Source organism: Rhyacophila brunnea, unplaced genomic scaffold (assembly GCF_057557595.1).
Source record: "Rhyacophila brunnea isolate RB1 unplaced genomic scaffold, BYU_Rbru_1.0 scaffold_23, whole genome shotgun sequence".
Lineage (NCBI taxonomy): Eukaryota > Metazoa > Arthropoda > Insecta > Trichoptera > Rhyacophilidae > Rhyacophila > Rhyacophila brunnea.
Window position 1 is genome coordinate 19,917,654 of NW_028232893.1, and position 17,394 is coordinate 19,935,047.

Below are 17,394 nucleotides of genomic sequence, written 5' to 3' on the forward strand. Positions count from 1 at the left end.
GATGCAATAGGCCAAAGCTTAAGCCGCGCGGCCATCGCGGGTTATAGTAGGTATTAAAAAAACATAAGATGATAAATAAACATAATATTTCAAACTCAATAATAAATTTAAAACAATTCAATTAAAAAAAGTTGACGTGTTCATTGGGTTAAAGCTAACATGTAATTAATAATTTACAATCATAAATAACAATCTAAATAAAATTGCAATCACATAACAATTCGATTGTCATGACGTGTGCAAGTGTTAAAGGGCTCGGGTGCTGTGTAAAGGTCGAAAGTTAAAAAATCAGGGTATCTTTGCGAGCTATGCTTGAATAATGAGTAGACTTTGTCAAAAAGATGTATAACTATGTCGTTATAATAATATCTGTATCTTGTTTCACTTAAAATTTAACATTTTACATTAAAATGTTGCAATTTCTTTAAAATTCCAAGTCGATTACAAACTCAAATGAAAAGTTTACTTTTTAATATTAATTAATATTATAATTGAAGGTATTAAATTTCATGAGACCATGAAATGTTACTTAGAAGATAGGCATCTACCTTTAGGAGGCTAATATCAGCAACCTTCATTGCGTCGCCTTCAGTATCCATAGATAGAAAACGTCTTATAAGCCCAGTAATTCTACAGAAAAAAAGCAGTGGGCCAAAACTGAACCATTAATAGGGTCAAGACATGTCTAAAAGCATGCTAAATTAGCAACTCTGGATGGTGTATATTGTCAAGTGTGACTTAGTTAATCCAGATGGTTCTGCATCGCGCTCTAACATTATAAAAGAATGGGAATCATAACGACATATAATACAATATTATATTACATGTTTCCTATAAAATCTACAGTTTACCTATTTAGGCCAAGCTTGAAAATGTATATACAGGGAGTCCTCATTATCCGAGTATTCGTTACCTGAGTCCCCGCAGTTACGAGTTTGCAGGTGAATGCAAAAATACTATAAAAACACATAAAAAATGCAAGCGCAATAGCTCACAGTCGTCAACTGTCACTTTCAATCTTTCAATCCCACACTCCTACGCTATTCTTATCTTGTTCACAACATGTCTTTTTCTTTTCTAAGTGTACGTATCCCAATTAAACCCATTCAATAAGTAATTTTGGTCCCCGTTTTAAACGGATTTGCTTTTAGAGGTATTTTTTCGGTCCCAATTACCCTCGGCTAACGCAGAGCCCCCTGTACTCAAAATTCTTAATTTTTACCTTCACAGAGCACTTTGGCTCTTAAGGGGGGACATGCTCAGCGTAGGTCAAAATGAAGCTTTTGTTCTATTTTCAAAGCATGATCCTGGACATTCCTTAAATGTTGTAGATAATCTATTAATATAATTTTGAAGCCTTATTATCCTTTATATTTATTTTAAACATTTGATGACTGCATAAAGTATTTTTATTACGTGAAATTGTATTCTTTTAAACCTCTCGCTCTAATGTTTTAGAATATAGTCATAAATAGATTATCTACAACGTTTAAGGTACGTCCAGGATCATGCTTTAAAAATAGAAAAAAGTTCCATTTTGACCCACGCTGAGCACGTCCGCCCTTAAGTGAATAAAAAAATATATTTTAGTCAGTTTGGATAAAGTGGGATGATAAAAAATGTTATATATAATAATAATAAAATTTATTATGTTTTAACTGTATTATAATTATATTTTGGATATTTTAAACATATAGGTATAAGAATGACAGATTCTTCTGGCATTGTGGCCATGATGAAATCACTTTGGAACGGTGTTGGTGTCATTTCAAAGTAACGATACCATCACCTAAATGAGTCGCTTGCACTGCCACAAGAATCTAACACCATTCTACCACTTATGGATCATACCATAACATTATTTATTTGTGTAGTATTTAATACCCGGCTTTGCACGAGGTCGCTTCAGTGATCGATATACATATATTATATCTACAGGCGGCCCTCGACTTTAGCACGTAATTGATTCCTGAAAAAGTAAATGTTGAATGTTCGAAAGTACAGGGGTGTAAAAAAAAACATCAAAAAGTGTGCTTTAAAATATTTATTTATCAATGGGTATAATAAAGGTATTAGCAATCTGGTGTTTTCTTTATAAACTTGTCAAGAGATAGTTGAATACCATCATTATATTTATTTTAGAATGTGACAGAGAGCAGAGGAGAGAGGAGGGACTGCATGGAAGCACACAGTTTTTGCATCTTCAATAAAAATCTAAATTTTAAGAAATGTACGAAATAGCGAATTGTGCGAAAGTAGAACGTTCGAAAGTCGAGGGCCGCCTGTATATTGAAATAACTTACCCTTGAAATTGTGCAGATTGCCATTTCCTCCACTGCGCTTGAATTACATAATAATATGGTAAAATTAATTATTATTAACACTATCATTTCTGACTGCTCTTACGTCATGAAACCTATTAAATCATTTTCTCCTGCTGGGTGTCACTCTAATTACATCATATTTTCTGTCAAAACTGTCAAATGTCACTTTTATGTTGTATGTTTATAATTTAATGCAATAATTACAGTACTTAATTAGATTTTTCAAAATTAAATTAACTTTACTGTATCCAATATGTCAAATGAAAATAATAATTCTGACAGCAGATAAAGTCAAACAAAAGAACATCAAATAAAAATCGAATCCAAAATATGCAAACCTTCTGGTAAAAATTCAAAATTGGAAGGAACTTATTTATGTCTTTTAAGAGTTTTTTTTTTATTATTAGAGCAAATTTGTGATGTGTGTTTATCTCACTTATCTGGTCAACGCGACAAGATGAACCCCCAGGTTTCAGCCCTGTGAGCCCCCCATGGTCGATATGCTAGTAGGTTATACACTATAAGGGCTTGAACAGACAGAGAGCGGTCGGCGTTCTGCGTTCAACCGACCATTGACCGGTGGCGTTCAATACGAGTTCCGACAGCAGACAGGTGGCGGTCAACAATAATGCGTTCCATTTGTATACAAACGTTGTAGTGTAACATGTCGTTTGACAGCTCATCTTCCGAATACGAAGCATTGCTTTTGTGGAGCTTACAGGCGTCTCAAACAAAACGAAAGCACTGGGTGCATCCGATAAACACGAAGCGAGAAGAAGGAGAATTTCTTTTTATTTAATTTTGCATGTCAATTGACAAAGCTTCGATGAATTATATACTCTAATTAAATTTGACATAGAAAAAGAAGATACCAATAGGAGAATGGCTATTTCTGCAAAAGAAAGACTGGCAGTTTTTTTAAGGTACATTTTTATTGTTTTATGAAATATGTAATATAAAGAATAATATTGTTTTAATATCTACTGGGTATTAAGGAGTATCATCAAGTGCGATTTCCACCGTCTGATAAAAGGCAACCAGTGAAGTGCTCGGCTGTATTTTGGTTGATGAGACATAGGGAGGACAGTCCGGTGTATTCCAATATTCAGTGTCAGCGTCTGTATCTGTATATTGTTGATTTTCGAACTGGGCAAATAATGTCGCTATTTCCAGTTTGAACGTAGTAGTATTAGTAGCTCTGTAGGTAAATAATATCGAGATATTATTGTTATCCATTTACAAAACCTACAATAAAAGTGATAATAAAAACATATTTTTTTCACGTGCCATTCCCGGTGTCTATTTCCTTTGCGATTTTGAGCCATGCTTCGGCTTTCATTTGACGATTTTTATAATTTGCGTCACTTAAATCATATAACAATCATCTCTCTCGTACTAAATCGATTAATTTTTCTGATCCCGACATTGCAATGGTTGAGAGGTACTGAGTTCCGGGAGTAGAACTCTAGAACGCAAGCGTTCTCATTGACTGGCGCGGTCTGACTGCCTACTGTGTGCAGAGTTTTGATGAAATCCATGAAGTACAAAGAACGCTGAACTCTGAACGCTGAACCTGCTCCGCGTGACCGCTCTTTGTCTGCTCAAGGCCTAAGCATCTGTCAAATTATTATGAAATCAATTTGTCCAATTGATAGAGTAAAAATGATATCTTTATTTTCATGTCAGTATTTTTTTTAAATTATATGTTTAAAAATATTTTAGAAATTTATAATTTATAATATAAATTTCTTTTTAATGTTTTTAGATACGTATTTCGTCACTGTTCTGGCAGAAGACACTAATTCGAAAAAATTACATATTGAGTTAGTTATACCAAAATGTTCCTTATTTCAAACTTTACCATCTGAAAACCTTCTTAATAAATAAACAGTCTTTATTTTAAAGTCATCCTTTTTAGGATTACTTAATAAACTCACATGATAGACCATTTCAAACATTTTAACAACTTCAAAGTCAAATTACTCAAAACTAGTATTCTCCAGTTAGTGTGTTCTGCCAGAACAAGCAATTTATTAATTAAAACGCTTTAAAACGTAAATTATCAAAAAAAATGTCTCAAATTGCAAGCTTACTATTTTCCCCCCAGCTGGTAAGTGAAGAATTCGTCTCTAGAGTAGGTTTCGTAGAAATGTTCTGATTCTCAGTAAATTGGTATGTCATTTTTTTTAAAATGGTGTAAATATCTATTTGTCTGTTTAATCCTCAAATGCATGATGGCAACCTTTTAATTATTAACACATTATTATTACTTTTCTAATTATTAGTGATCCCATAATAATTATAATATTATTATAAATTAACAGTAGCCACCTGTGAATAAAAACTACAACTATTTTATTAGCACATTTTTTCAACAAATGTAGAGAACTGCAAGTTTTTAAAGAATAATAGTTTGTTGCAAGGCAAAACCATTAATAATTTTTCATATTATTTGAGACTATAATAATTATGTAAGAGGAAGACTTTGTCCAGGGACATCACTGTGCTTCAGACAGTTTCGTTGTATCGGATTTATCAATCGAACAACAGAAATACGCATTATCAATAAAACTATTTTTTTATATTATATAAAATATATATTTATTTACAGATGTTTGAAAATTTAAAAAAAATATTTTATGTGCATACAATGGGTAAAAAAATATAATATAAACATCGTAAACAAAACATATTATAAGTGCGACAAGGAGGTGAAAAAATATATAGCATTTTACTAATCCGTAGAGGTTATTTTAAAATTCGTTTATTATCCAGCTGCTGAAAATATTCTAACCTAGGCCTAAAAGATTAAATATAAATTGGTGCACTTAAAGACTAATATTCGTTGAGCAATATTAAACTATAACATAAAATGCAAATGAAATCACGAGGTATAAAAATATAGTATAATGAAAATGAGATGTTGAAATTGATATGGGTAAATAAAAAAAAGTAGACATCTGTTATGAGAAAATATAAAGTTTTTTTTTAAATTGTTACAAAAATAGCCAACAGATGGCAGTAATTTTTCATATTTAAATTAATTTGAATAGTTAGTTACCTATTTTGGTTCATTTTGTGATTGCATTTCATTAAAATATATTGTGAATTTAATACAGGTAGTTTGTAGTAGAGATTTTGAAAACCATAATGATGCGAGGTTCTTAATTTAATAGCGTTAGTCATTTTTCTAATATAGTAAATTAATATACGATGCAAATATTTTAAATTGGTGCATGGGTTTATGCTTTTTATGTAAACAACTAGTATTATTTACTATAACATTATACGTAGGTAATAACTGAATTTCGAAAGTGGAAAATTATTTTAGTTATAAATTTTTCTGATACTTTCTGGTTTATTAAAATTTAAGAATAATCTACACAGATGTCATCTTATTTTAATTGTATTATAATATTGATATGGAATATGCCAAAAATTTACCCTGGAATGATCAATTTTATTAAACATTAGTTTGTATGTAGAGGGTTGAAATAATAATGTATATAACCAATTGACAAGGATCACAAGAATATTCGACTTGTTTAATGTGCAGACTTAGTAAACTCATAGGTATATAAAAACAACATTTATCATGTATATGTTCCGTGGGGGTAAGAAGGTTGTATGTGTGTCCTGCATACAGGTGGCAAAATACGGAATTAATGAAAATATTACTAATTTTGGGAGCTAATTGAAATCAATATTATTTAAGACAATTATTGTTAACAAATCAGACATGTCCAAATATTATTAAGAATAGCAGTTTAGTCCTAAAACTATTGATGGGATGAAATAATAAAAATGGATTTCGTCGACGATTGGTGAAGATTGGTTTCCTAGACTGAATGATGGTTAACTGGTTCCGGTTAATCGATGACCAGCTGCCTGAAGCTGCCGTCCATGCCGAAGAGGTCGTCGTGGGTCTTTGGCTTGCCTGGTCTGCGTGATTCATCAGCCTTGATGTTTTCCTGTTCTTTGAACCAGGGCGTGTAGCTGGCCAGCTTCTCCTTCCATGCGTCTGTAATTAATATAAATATTATGTAAAATAATTTCACATCGTAATCGATTCATTTTTCATCAGTCATGTTTAAATCATATCACACACAGTCTGATGACTAGCAGATGGCGCAGATGGCCAACCATAGTTTGAATCCGCATGTGGTTTTGAACCGTGTGCCATACGAAACTTATGGTTTCTGTTCATGGAAATATATTTTCACAAAGTATATTATAAGCATCTGATTGTATCCGTTTATTCCATACACTATACTTATAAACTTAGTAAAAATATATTTTCACGAACAGAAAGCATAAGATTAGTATGATAAGATCAGTCTATAGATGGCCTCTCAAGCACATATCCTAATAACTGTTTGTGAACCACATTTTAAATTGCATTCAGATTAATAACAATAAAATTATAGATTGATTATTTTTACTTTATTATCTACCTACTCAATAATGAATAATGTCCGAGTGAAAAAATTATGAAGCCAAAAGTCAACATGTCAGAACACGTCATAGTATTGGGCGGAGCTGTCGTGATAAGTGACAATCCACGTTACCATCTTTACAGAGAATCGTTGACTATAATCTTTCTGTCAGATCTGGCGAGAATATAAACTATTCCATTACGCTCCAGAAAACAATAACAAAAAGATTCAAAGTGACACTTGTGATGTAGACAATCGACTGCGGATTTGACATTCTGGTACTTTCTTAATTCATGAAACAATAATATTAAAAAATACATATATCTTACTGTTGATGTCGACGACGGATCCTGCGTTGCCACCATATTCTTCGGGCAGCATGTCCTTTGGCACGTGCTTGTACAGAGATTCCATGTCACTGTGGATGAAGATCTAGAAAAAAATGATAATGATTATGTATCAGATCAGAGCTGATCGAGATTTTTATCATTGATTAAAATTACGCCCAGAATGACCGAGTGACTAATGTGTAGGCTAATAATGTTGCGGGTCCCAGGTTCGAATAGGTTGAGCAAGTGGCTAACATCTATTTGTCATAAAAACAAAAATTTGTTAATACAAGCCTCCACTTGTCAGGCAGCCTTCATTATGTAAATGTTAAATATGTGTTATTATGTCAAACGCAAGATAGGACAAGCTTGCCATTCATGGATACTCAAGTTTAATTGACGGGATCATTCCCAAAAAATAGGAATTGTTCCAATTCGCTCACAACTGCTCATGACTCTAGGGATGACTTAAAGGTGACTTTTCACGATCGTGGCATATGGTTGGCCTAAGAATCTTCCAATGTAATTAGAGCTTAAGGCATAACTAATACTCAGTATTAGTAGATTTGAATATGTTTTACAACAATAAGGATGCTTACATAAGTACAAACAATAAGTTATTTTGAATGATCACTATTAATTGCCCTCAGATTGTCTGGATTTATTTGAAGGTGCAGCAGTGTCTTCAAGTTTTATTTCCAATTTTCCTATGGACATTTCAAAGTCAACTGGTTCTATTAGTTTCTTCTTCCCATGAGGAGGAGGTCCAATCAACCTTTCTACATCGGCATAGTTCAATGTTTCTTTAGCTAAGAGAGTATCTGCCAACATTTCCAATTTATCTCTACTGTCCTTAAGAACATTTTCTGTGTGAAAATATGCTTTGGATACAATATTTCTGGCTTCGAGATCGATAAGATTTTTCAAAGTTTTGCTGTAAGGTGATCTTCCACTTTCATTGTTTTCTTCAGGAAATGACATAAGTCCCACTTTTTTACACATTCCAAACTGTCGCACCTGCGCATATGCCATCTTTGTAACTTTGTCGAGATCGTTTTGTGCACCGGTAGTAATTCGGTTGAAAGTCAACGCTTCGGCCACCCTCCCTCCTAGAGCCATGCACATTCTATCAAAGAGCTCTTCTTTGCTGTATAGCTTTTGATCTGTGGGTGTATATTGTGCAAATCCCAAAGCCAAGTTGGTTCGAGGTACAATAGTGACTTTAAGCAAAGCATCGGTGTGTTCTAAAAGCCACCCAACAAGAGCATGGCCGGATTCATGAAAAGCCACTATACGTTTTTCTTCCTGCGACATTGCATGGTTGCGTTTCTCCGTTCCTCCAACAAGTCTTTCAACGGCATATTCTAAATCTACACCGTTAACCGTCGTCTGACCTAATCTAACAGCGTGTAATGCTGCTTCATTACATACATTAGCTATATCTGCTCCACTGAAACCTGGAGTCAAATAAGACATTCTTTTTGAATAGAATGGTGGAAGACGTTCTAAAACAATGTCCTTCAGATGCCGCTCAAAAATCTGTTGCCGTTCTTCTAATGTTGGCAAATCGATGAGAATGTGACGGTCAAATCTCCCAGGTCGAAGCAAAGCCTTGTCTAGAACATCAGCTCTATTTGTAGAGGCGAGCATGATAACGCCTTCTTTAGAAGCCATACCATCCATTTCCACTAGTAACTGAATAAGTGTCTGTTCGCCTTCTCCACTTGTTCCAGCAGTTCCCCCTCCACCTGATATTCCCAGTCTTTGTTTACCAATTGCGTCTATTTCGTCAATATATACTATACACGGTGACCTTTTACCGGCTTCCTTAAATAAATCCCGAACTCGAGCGGCACCTAGTCCTCCTATCATTTCGATGAATTCAGAACCATTCATTGATAAGAATGGGACATTAGCTTCTGTCGCGACAGCCTTCGCCAATAATGTCTTTCCACATCCTGGGGGTCCCAATAATAGGGCGCCTTTAGGAACCTTTGCTCCAAGACTTTTGTAATATTGAGGACGTTTTAAATAATCAATGAATTCGATGACTTCTACTTTGGCCTCCTTTAAGCCAGCTACGTCTTCAAATTTCACTCCCTTCGCTGGTCCTAATAAGGGATCAATTAGTGTAAATTTTGCACGACCCATTTGAGTAAACGAATGAAGATTGATGGGTGATTTAAATCCTTTGCTCTTTGAAAGTAGTGAAGCAATCAAGCCAATAACCAAAAGAGTGATGAGAACTTTGCCCGCAGCCTCACCATCTCTTACATAAACAACAGGAACACCTTCTTTAACTCCTAATAACTGTTCAGCTTCTCGTAATTTATCTTCAATTCTGTGCATATCAACTATATTCATGTGATACAAGCGGTGGTCTACCTTTCTTCCTTTGATTACTGCTCCTTCGTGCAGTACAATAGTAACAATATTTAATTCCGGTCTCACTATCAATTCTTCTACTTCACCTTGAACTAACATTTGGTAAAGGAATTCATTCCATGATACACAACGAGTCATCTCTGGCTGGACATTACTAGGCAACAGTAGAGATAGTACAGCGATCACAGCGTATCCTGTAAGCATCCAAATGAAAGCTTTGGCGAGCAGGGGGGGTCTTTTGTTGTCGTCATCCTTTTTGCGTGGGTCAACGCTATCCGGGCCTGAGTCTGTTTGCTTCGGCGATTCCTTTGGTTGACCAAATGGGGGCAATTTTTGGCTGGTACTTGAGGATGTGTGAATATTTCTCCATTGAGTATTCATAACGTTATTACTATCTTTCTTCATAGAGCGATCTATCAACGAACATATAGCCCGAAGCTCGGCATTTAAAATCTTTATGCTCGAATGTTGAAATCCTTTCCAAAATAACAATGGCAAAGATGTTGTAAACTTTGTGATTTCAGGATAAACTGACTTTAAATTGGTGATTTTGTGCTTGCTGGCGATTTTATGAACGTCTCTCGAAAGCATGATACGCGAATCATACTTAATTAACTGATAATTTAGCTTTTTAAACAAAAACATTTTGCAGTGACAAATATTTCAGAAATATTCCATTAACAATATCGAAAGTTAATGTTTTCACGAAAAATAACACTAGATAATATTGTAATGTTTGCGAATTGTAATTAAGTAGGTAGTTTTTCTTTTCCGAGTCTGTCAAATTTTAAATTTTATAGGTTATGCTATAACTAAATTTATTTAAAATAAAAATAGACTTTTTATTAACTAGAACCATCTATATTCTTTATAGTCAAACTACTAAAACTAGAAATCTGTTTTATCAATTTATTTATGATATTAATGGATGGAGTCTTTGATAAAAGAATAATTAATTTATTTAAAATTACTCACTCTGTCCCGGATTTTCTCCTTGATGAAGGGCTTCACAAAGGTGATGATTGTGTCAACGACTGGTGAGACGTTGATCACGTGAACTTCCTTCAACTTGACTGGGTAGGCTTCCTATAATTAAATGAAATTAAAATATTAATATTTTACTGTAAAACCGAAATATGGACATCTTTGAAAATCCTTTTGAAATCTTTTATAATCAAAAGAATAAAAGTTAAAAAAACAATATGAGTAGGTAACAATATAATGCATAATTTTTTAAATTATTTATTGACAGTGTTAGACAGATGTCATATTAGTGATTATTTGGTGATGAAAACAGACATAAATTCAGTATCACAGTAAGTGGGAAGTAGATTTTTAATAGGGTTGTGAATCCATCACCGCAAAAAATCCGGGAATGAACAGAACATATATTTTACCTGGACGCAGATGAGGAACTTCTTAACAAGGGTTGGGGTGAATTTGGCCAAATGGTTGGGGTTAGCGACCGATGCATCCAAGATGTAAACGTCGCCAGCCACTCCGCTGGACTCTTCGGCCAGGCGAATGTCTCCAATCATAAGAGCTGCCTTCAGGGTCTCTGAGACGTTTGGTGTTATAACGTCTTTGTTGGCTCCTGGAAAAATATACAAATAAAAGAATATTTCTTGATCAAAGTACTTACCTAATGCTTTCATTTAGCAATCTGTAGCTAAATGACTAATGAGGATAATAATAGAATTACTACACTGTAACTGTTATATCAAGTCTTCTACGTCACAATGGTCATTTCTGGAACTAAAACCCATGCCCGCATTTACTTTGCCCACTACTATATTCCTCGCACCCATAAATTAGCGTGTGTTTGATATCACATTGACTTTTTTGACATTAAAATGAAGAGCATTGTTTTTAACAGAATATAAAGTTTTTAATTCCTGAAGTCGTGGGTTATGTTTTTATGGGTACATGTTTTTTTTCAATGTGTGTTTGATTGAGCGAATGATTAATAACCATTACCGGTAATGACTGTGTTGATATAACATTCAATCTGTAATGTGTAGAGTCTTAATAATATGCTCTGCTTACGAGTGAAAATGGTAATTAAATCGTACCTCTGAGAAAATAGAGTGATAACTCTTAAAAGTAGATTTTTCAGTAGAGCCAAAAAACTAATCTGAAAATGGTCAAAATCACGTTTTTGTATGTTTCCCGCATTACTCTTTAGAGCAATGCCCATGTTATATATATTATATTTGGATCGTCGTAAAAAATGCTATGTTATATTGTAAAAAAAAAATCATTTTACAGAAAGAAAATCGTGAAAAACTTGAGTTGTGACACTTTTTTTTACATAAGTTTTAGGAATATTTCAACAAAAAATATGCAATTCGAATTATGACAATATACTTGTCACTTTCCATTTTATGACTACATTAAATAATATACTGCGTCACCGTTCAGGCAAAAGTCACCAACCCAAAAAACACCATTTCGAGATATCGTAATTTGACAGTTTGGAGATAAAAGAAATATCAGATTTTACTGTTTTTCAGGTTTTATTTACATTACATAATTTTCTCATGTCTTCTTAATAAGTTATTTAGGTTACTTTTACTTTTTGATGCTAATTAATACACATGGAAAGTCTTAAAAGAAGCAAGATGGATGAAATGTGGTTTGGTGACTTTTGCTTGTTAATAATCTAGACCAAAGCTATCTTATTATGACAAGCTCAAGTGAATATTCTTGTTTAGTTACGAGTATTATTGCCTGTGTCAGACGAGTATTTGAAATTTTCAAATAACAAATCAGTAAGTCACCATACATAGTTTAGTAACTTTTGCTTATATGTTTATAATGAAGGATTTATTTTTTATGGTAACAATAATGTCTATCCGCTTATAATGACTTATGCTTGCTAAGATTTTATCGTAAGTCATTCAGTGAAAATGAAATAATTCGGATTTAAGTAACATTTTACTAACTAATGTACCGTGGTGACTTTTTCATTTTAAAGAACATAATTTTAAGTTTCGGGTGACATACTCAACTCAAAACTGCCTTTTTGAGGGTTGGCGACTTTTGCCTGAACGGTGACTTAGTACCTATCTCAAATTTTTAGATACGAAATACAATAGGTACGTGCACACACCGACGCGTCATAAAGTCAAACATTACACTGTTCGAGAATGAACACGTTCAAATTAGTCTCAATGTAATACCGTCACAATTCCATCTAGTGGTTAAAATATTCGTATTAAAGCAAAAATTATGACTATTTTTTAGCGGATGGAGATTTTTTTTGAGAATATTTCTGTATACTTAACTCAAAATCGTGTATTTTATCTTTATGACTCTATTTTATCGGACGTGCGACATATTATTATTGTTTTAAATAAGATAATTCATTCATAGATGATGTTAGTATTGCTTTGAAGTTTAGTTTTTTAAAGACCCTGTACCTACTACAAAGAAGATCCGGAATGGCATTACATAGTCAGAGGACAGAGATATTCTAGAGTTATCAAGTAGGTATCCTAAATTAATAAAAATAAAACAATAAAAAAGGTTAGGTTACCTCTCATAACGCACACTCTTCTGCCTTCTGGGGTCAGACCTGGGAGTGGTGGCATTTGGCTGAAAAAAATAATAAGATTAACGATTATTTATAAACAAAAAACACACTTCACAGTGTGATACTTTGGCGTTTTGTGGAATAATGAAGTTAAACACCAAAACCTATAAAATCCAAAGATTGCTGATGAAGTGATCCTATGGCATTTATTATATTGATAAAAACTGGTGATGCAATTAATCCAAGTACATACATGAAAGACCTGACCCATGAGCGTGATCCGGTTTCGAATCATTACTAGACAGACGAAAAATTGTGACCCTTTACACTTTGATTTTTTGAATTCTTGATTTGCTTTCAAACAGTAAAGTTCTTCTATTGATATGTGCCAGTGACGTCCTTAGACAAAATGCCGCCCTTAGGCAGTGCCAAAATGCCGCCACATTTTTTATACAGTACTTTTTATCATCCTTTCATGACTCCAATATCTAAGAATTGTGTTGTATGGATACATTACTAACAAGATATAGGTACCAAGTTACATATACTACTAAATCTAACTTAAATGCCATCTCTGCTTCAATAGACAATATTGCGAGTCTACGGTTTCAGATACGTACATTTAAAAATACACCTGGCAACTTCCATAACTCGCGAGTGACTGTTAAGAACGTGACGTCCAAGGACAACGGAAGTAAACTAGACATCGCGAACCTGACAAAAAAATAAAGTCCTGTTGAAAATTGTATAGTACTTATCTAATTAATGGATATATTTTGTTTCCAACCAAGTGAGCTGGTTTGGTAGCTTTCTATATATACCTAATTTATTCTCCTCGATTTGCCACCCTTTGAGTAACTGCCGCCCCCAAGTGACGCTCAATCTGCCTACCCCCACGGGACGTCACTGATATGTGCAATACCTCCATTACTCAAGCACTGCAGTAAATGGTCTTTTTTTATTATGTAGCTACTTTGATTATATTTTGATTATATTTTTATGTATGGGCTACTGTTAGAAAAATTGCGATATTGACTTGTAGTTAACTTAATCAGTAGTTACGTTGTTGATTTGCGTAATCGTACGTAAATTATATTTTATGCAAAACCGAGTACCTATTCACTATGTAAAATTATTCTCTATACTGCAAATAAATAACTACATTGGAAGGTAGGTATTTCGTGATATTAAAACTGCACTGTTCATTTATAATTTAGTTGTTTCTTTACAGCAATTATTTTCGAGTTTAATTTAAAAGTTAATTACGCAGGTATTTAAATTTGAATCGTATTGCTAAATGCTTGTTTTATAATATGTCAAAAGATTGAATGATAGCATAACCGCAATATTACAAAGTGGCAACCTAATATCCTTGAATCGAGATTGGCGTACCGAAATGAATAACATAATTACTATTAGTAAGTACGTCTGTAAATTATTGTTTACTAGATTTTATTAGATACGGTTAAATTTGTTTCGAACAAAGATATTCAAGAAAAGCCTTATCCTATATATGAGAACTTTTATAATATCTCTATATATATATAAAAATCTCGTGTCACGATGTTTGTGGTCGAACTCCTCCGAAATGGCTCGACCGATTTTTATGAATTTTTTTATATATTTTTTTTAGGTATGAGAATAGGTCAACAAGTATATTTCATACTGCTAGGTGATTAGGGTATCTCTATCCAGAAAAATTTTCTTTTATTTTTTTGACAATTTTTTTTTGTATTTTTTTAATTATTTGGCATAAAAAATACCTATAACCCCAAATTTTTACCCTCCTACCCCGACCCTCCCATTTTTTAATCGCGATTTTATTATTTTTGTATAAGCAAATTTAATCGTCGTTCGTATTTCAAACAGAACGAAATTATTTAGGTTGTTGAATGACAGATGGCACTACGTCCGAGAAGAATTCAAGAGAAGCGTCATGTCATTTTGACATTTCATTCGGCATATCACAACGCAGTGCGTGCGAAATTTTGTACGATTTATTTTAATTTATCTATTTTTATGTGCGTGTATTACAAACAAACAAACAAAAAGTGTAAAGCAACAAACATGCGAAATAGTAGAGCAGAAAGAACAGACGAACAAATCCAACAAGATAACAAAAACGTGCGTGTAAGCATGTCGCAATTGCGTGCACCCCAATCACAAGAGGCACGAGCTGAACGAAATCAACAACGACAATTGTAACGGAGCCAAGCGCGCTGGTTCGTAGTTAACACACGCAGAGTAAATGACCGACAACGCCAACAAGTACATAGAACATTTACATCCGCTTCGTTCCTTCGTTTCGCATTCGAGTACGAGCCAGATATTGAATATTCCGCTCATCCGAAAGTGCTGATTGGTGCTATGAACAAAGAATGTCCCCATTGTCATGCGCTCAAATTCAAACATGAGTCAGCCGGGATGTGTTGCGCATCAGGAAAAGTGCAACTACCAGAAATTGAGATACCACCAGAGCCATTGAACGGCTTGCTCATCGGCACGGTTCCAGATTCAAACCTGTTCCTGAAGTCCATTCGCACTTTCAATCCATGCTTTCAAATGACTTCGTTTGGAGCAACAGAAATAATTCACAATATTGCGGCAAATGGTCAACAATTCCATTCTACGTTCAAAATCAAAGGCCAAGTATACCACAAAGTAGGCTAATTGCTGCCAATGCCAAACGAACCACATAAATTTTTACAAATCTACTTCATGGGCGGTGAGGATATCAATCATGTGGATGCACGTTGTGGCTACAATAGCCTCAATTCTTCTTATGCCAGGCGCATCGTCGCCGAACTACACGCCCTATTGAATGAGCACAATGAATTATTGAAATTCTTCAAAGCACACATGCACGAATTGCAAAGTGACAATCCCGCTATTGTCATCAATCCTGATAAAACACCAGCTGGAGAGCACGTGCGTGGATTCAATGCGACTGTTGTTGATGACATTGCTGGAATCATGGTTGGCAACCGCACATCGACGCGAGAAATCGTGATTCAAAGAAGAAACAATAATCTGGAGTTCATCGCTGACACACACCGTTCATACGACGCTCTCCAATATCCGCTAATTTTCTGGAAGGGACAAGACGGATATTGCATTTAAACATTAAACAACGAGATCCTGTCACAGGTAATTCATTCATTATGAACATCATTACTCATTTTGAATTGAGAAAATGAATGGTTGATGTTTTTTTGTTTTTATCGGCGGTCATCGTCTACAGCGCTCTATTTCTCTTTCTGTCATAGATCCCATCCCCACACACTTACGATACATTCGTTATTTTTTTATTTAACAACCAAAATATTCACTAGAAATAATTTATATGGCAGAACAACGTTTGCCGGGTCAGCTAGTATTTTATAATATTATGAAAGTGGATCTAATAAAGTTGCCAGTAAGTCATTTTGTCATCAAACAATGTTAATTAAGCTATTTGTTTAAGAAAATGTCATAATTACATGAGGGTAAGAGCCTCCTGAAGCTCGGGCCTGCTCATGTCTCTGTCGCTGAAGAACTCTGGCACGGCGGTTCTCATGGTGAAATACATGTCCAGCTTCCTCTTGCACTTCTCCAGGGAGAACTTGCAGCCGCGGAGGAAGGTCATCATCCTGGCGTCATCTGGAATCGACAAATAAGTGTATGTTTTAGATTGTATCAACCAGTGTTAAAGGGATATTAGGTAGCAGGTGCACACACAGAAAAAATGTTTTTGTGGGGGTCTGTTTTGAAAAAATATCCATAATACTGTTAATGGGAGGGAGCGAGGTTAAGAAAATCAAGCAGGTGTCACTGATTTCCATATTTACGCCGCTTACAACTTCTAGCTTCTCGTCTCTTCAATCGACGAATACCACACTTTTCAAGATACATTCCTGATACCCAAACACTATAAATCTAGCGATAAACACCTGCGCTGCAAGTAAAATTATTACCTACGATTTATTGTGAGCTGTCGCATCCACAAGTGGAAAAGGTAAAGAAAAAGTAAAAGACCGAAATTGATAATAATGGAACTATGTACAAAGATTCACAGCATATTACCACGACAGAGATCGGTGAAGATATTTACACGTCGGGTCGTAGTGTTAATGATAATAGTGTGATTGGTATAATTGTCTTACCCCAGGTGTTGGGAAGATGGGGCTGCTTCTCGAGCCAGTCCTTGATGTGCTGGAGGTCGCTGTCTCTGGTGGTGACGTTTTCGTTCAGCTCCTTCTGGATCATCGTGGACATCTCGGTGGAGGGTTGGACGAGAGTCATCTTGAGATTTGTTTAGAAACTGTAAAAAGAGAAAGAACAATATTATTAACAACTTATTGAATGTAACTTTAATTATTTAAGTTGATTGGATGCATGTTAACTGG

The 17,394-nt window shown here is 34.4% G+C and overlaps 1 protein-coding gene and 1 pseudogene across 2 annotated transcripts in view; both read right to left on the reverse strand.

The window, feature by feature from the left end:
- Positions 1-6,193: 6,193 nt before the first annotated feature.
- Positions 6,194-17,394, reverse strand: part of LOC147069668 (alpha-tocopherol transfer protein-like) — a 43,093-nt gene continuing 31,892 nt past the window's right edge. Inside the window, exons 2-8 of the mRNA XM_085950414.1 lie at positions 17,152-17,309; positions 16,489-16,648; positions 13,013-13,071; positions 10,872-11,068; positions 10,450-10,560; positions 7,090-7,192; positions 6,194-6,345 (exon numbers count right to left, since the gene is read on the reverse strand). Coding sequence (XP_085806540.1) covers positions 6,194-6,345; positions 7,090-7,192; positions 10,450-10,560; positions 10,872-11,068; positions 13,013-13,071; positions 16,489-16,648; positions 17,152-17,290 — 921 coding nt within the window. The 5' untranslated portion in view covers positions 17,291-17,309. The remainder of the gene's footprint in view (positions 6,346-7,089; positions 7,193-10,449; positions 10,561-10,871; positions 11,069-13,012; positions 13,072-16,488; positions 16,649-17,151; positions 17,310-17,394) is intronic.
- On the reverse strand, positions 6,314-10,244 carry LOC147069669 (mitochondrial inner membrane m-AAA protease component paraplegin pseudogene; annotated as a pseudogene). Its single transcript, XR_015071165.1, has 3 exons — positions 7,689-10,244; positions 7,090-7,192; positions 6,314-6,345 (listed from the first exon to the last, which is right to left on the reverse strand). The product of XR_015071165.1 is annotated as a mitochondrial inner membrane m-AAA protease component paraplegin pseudogene (transcript).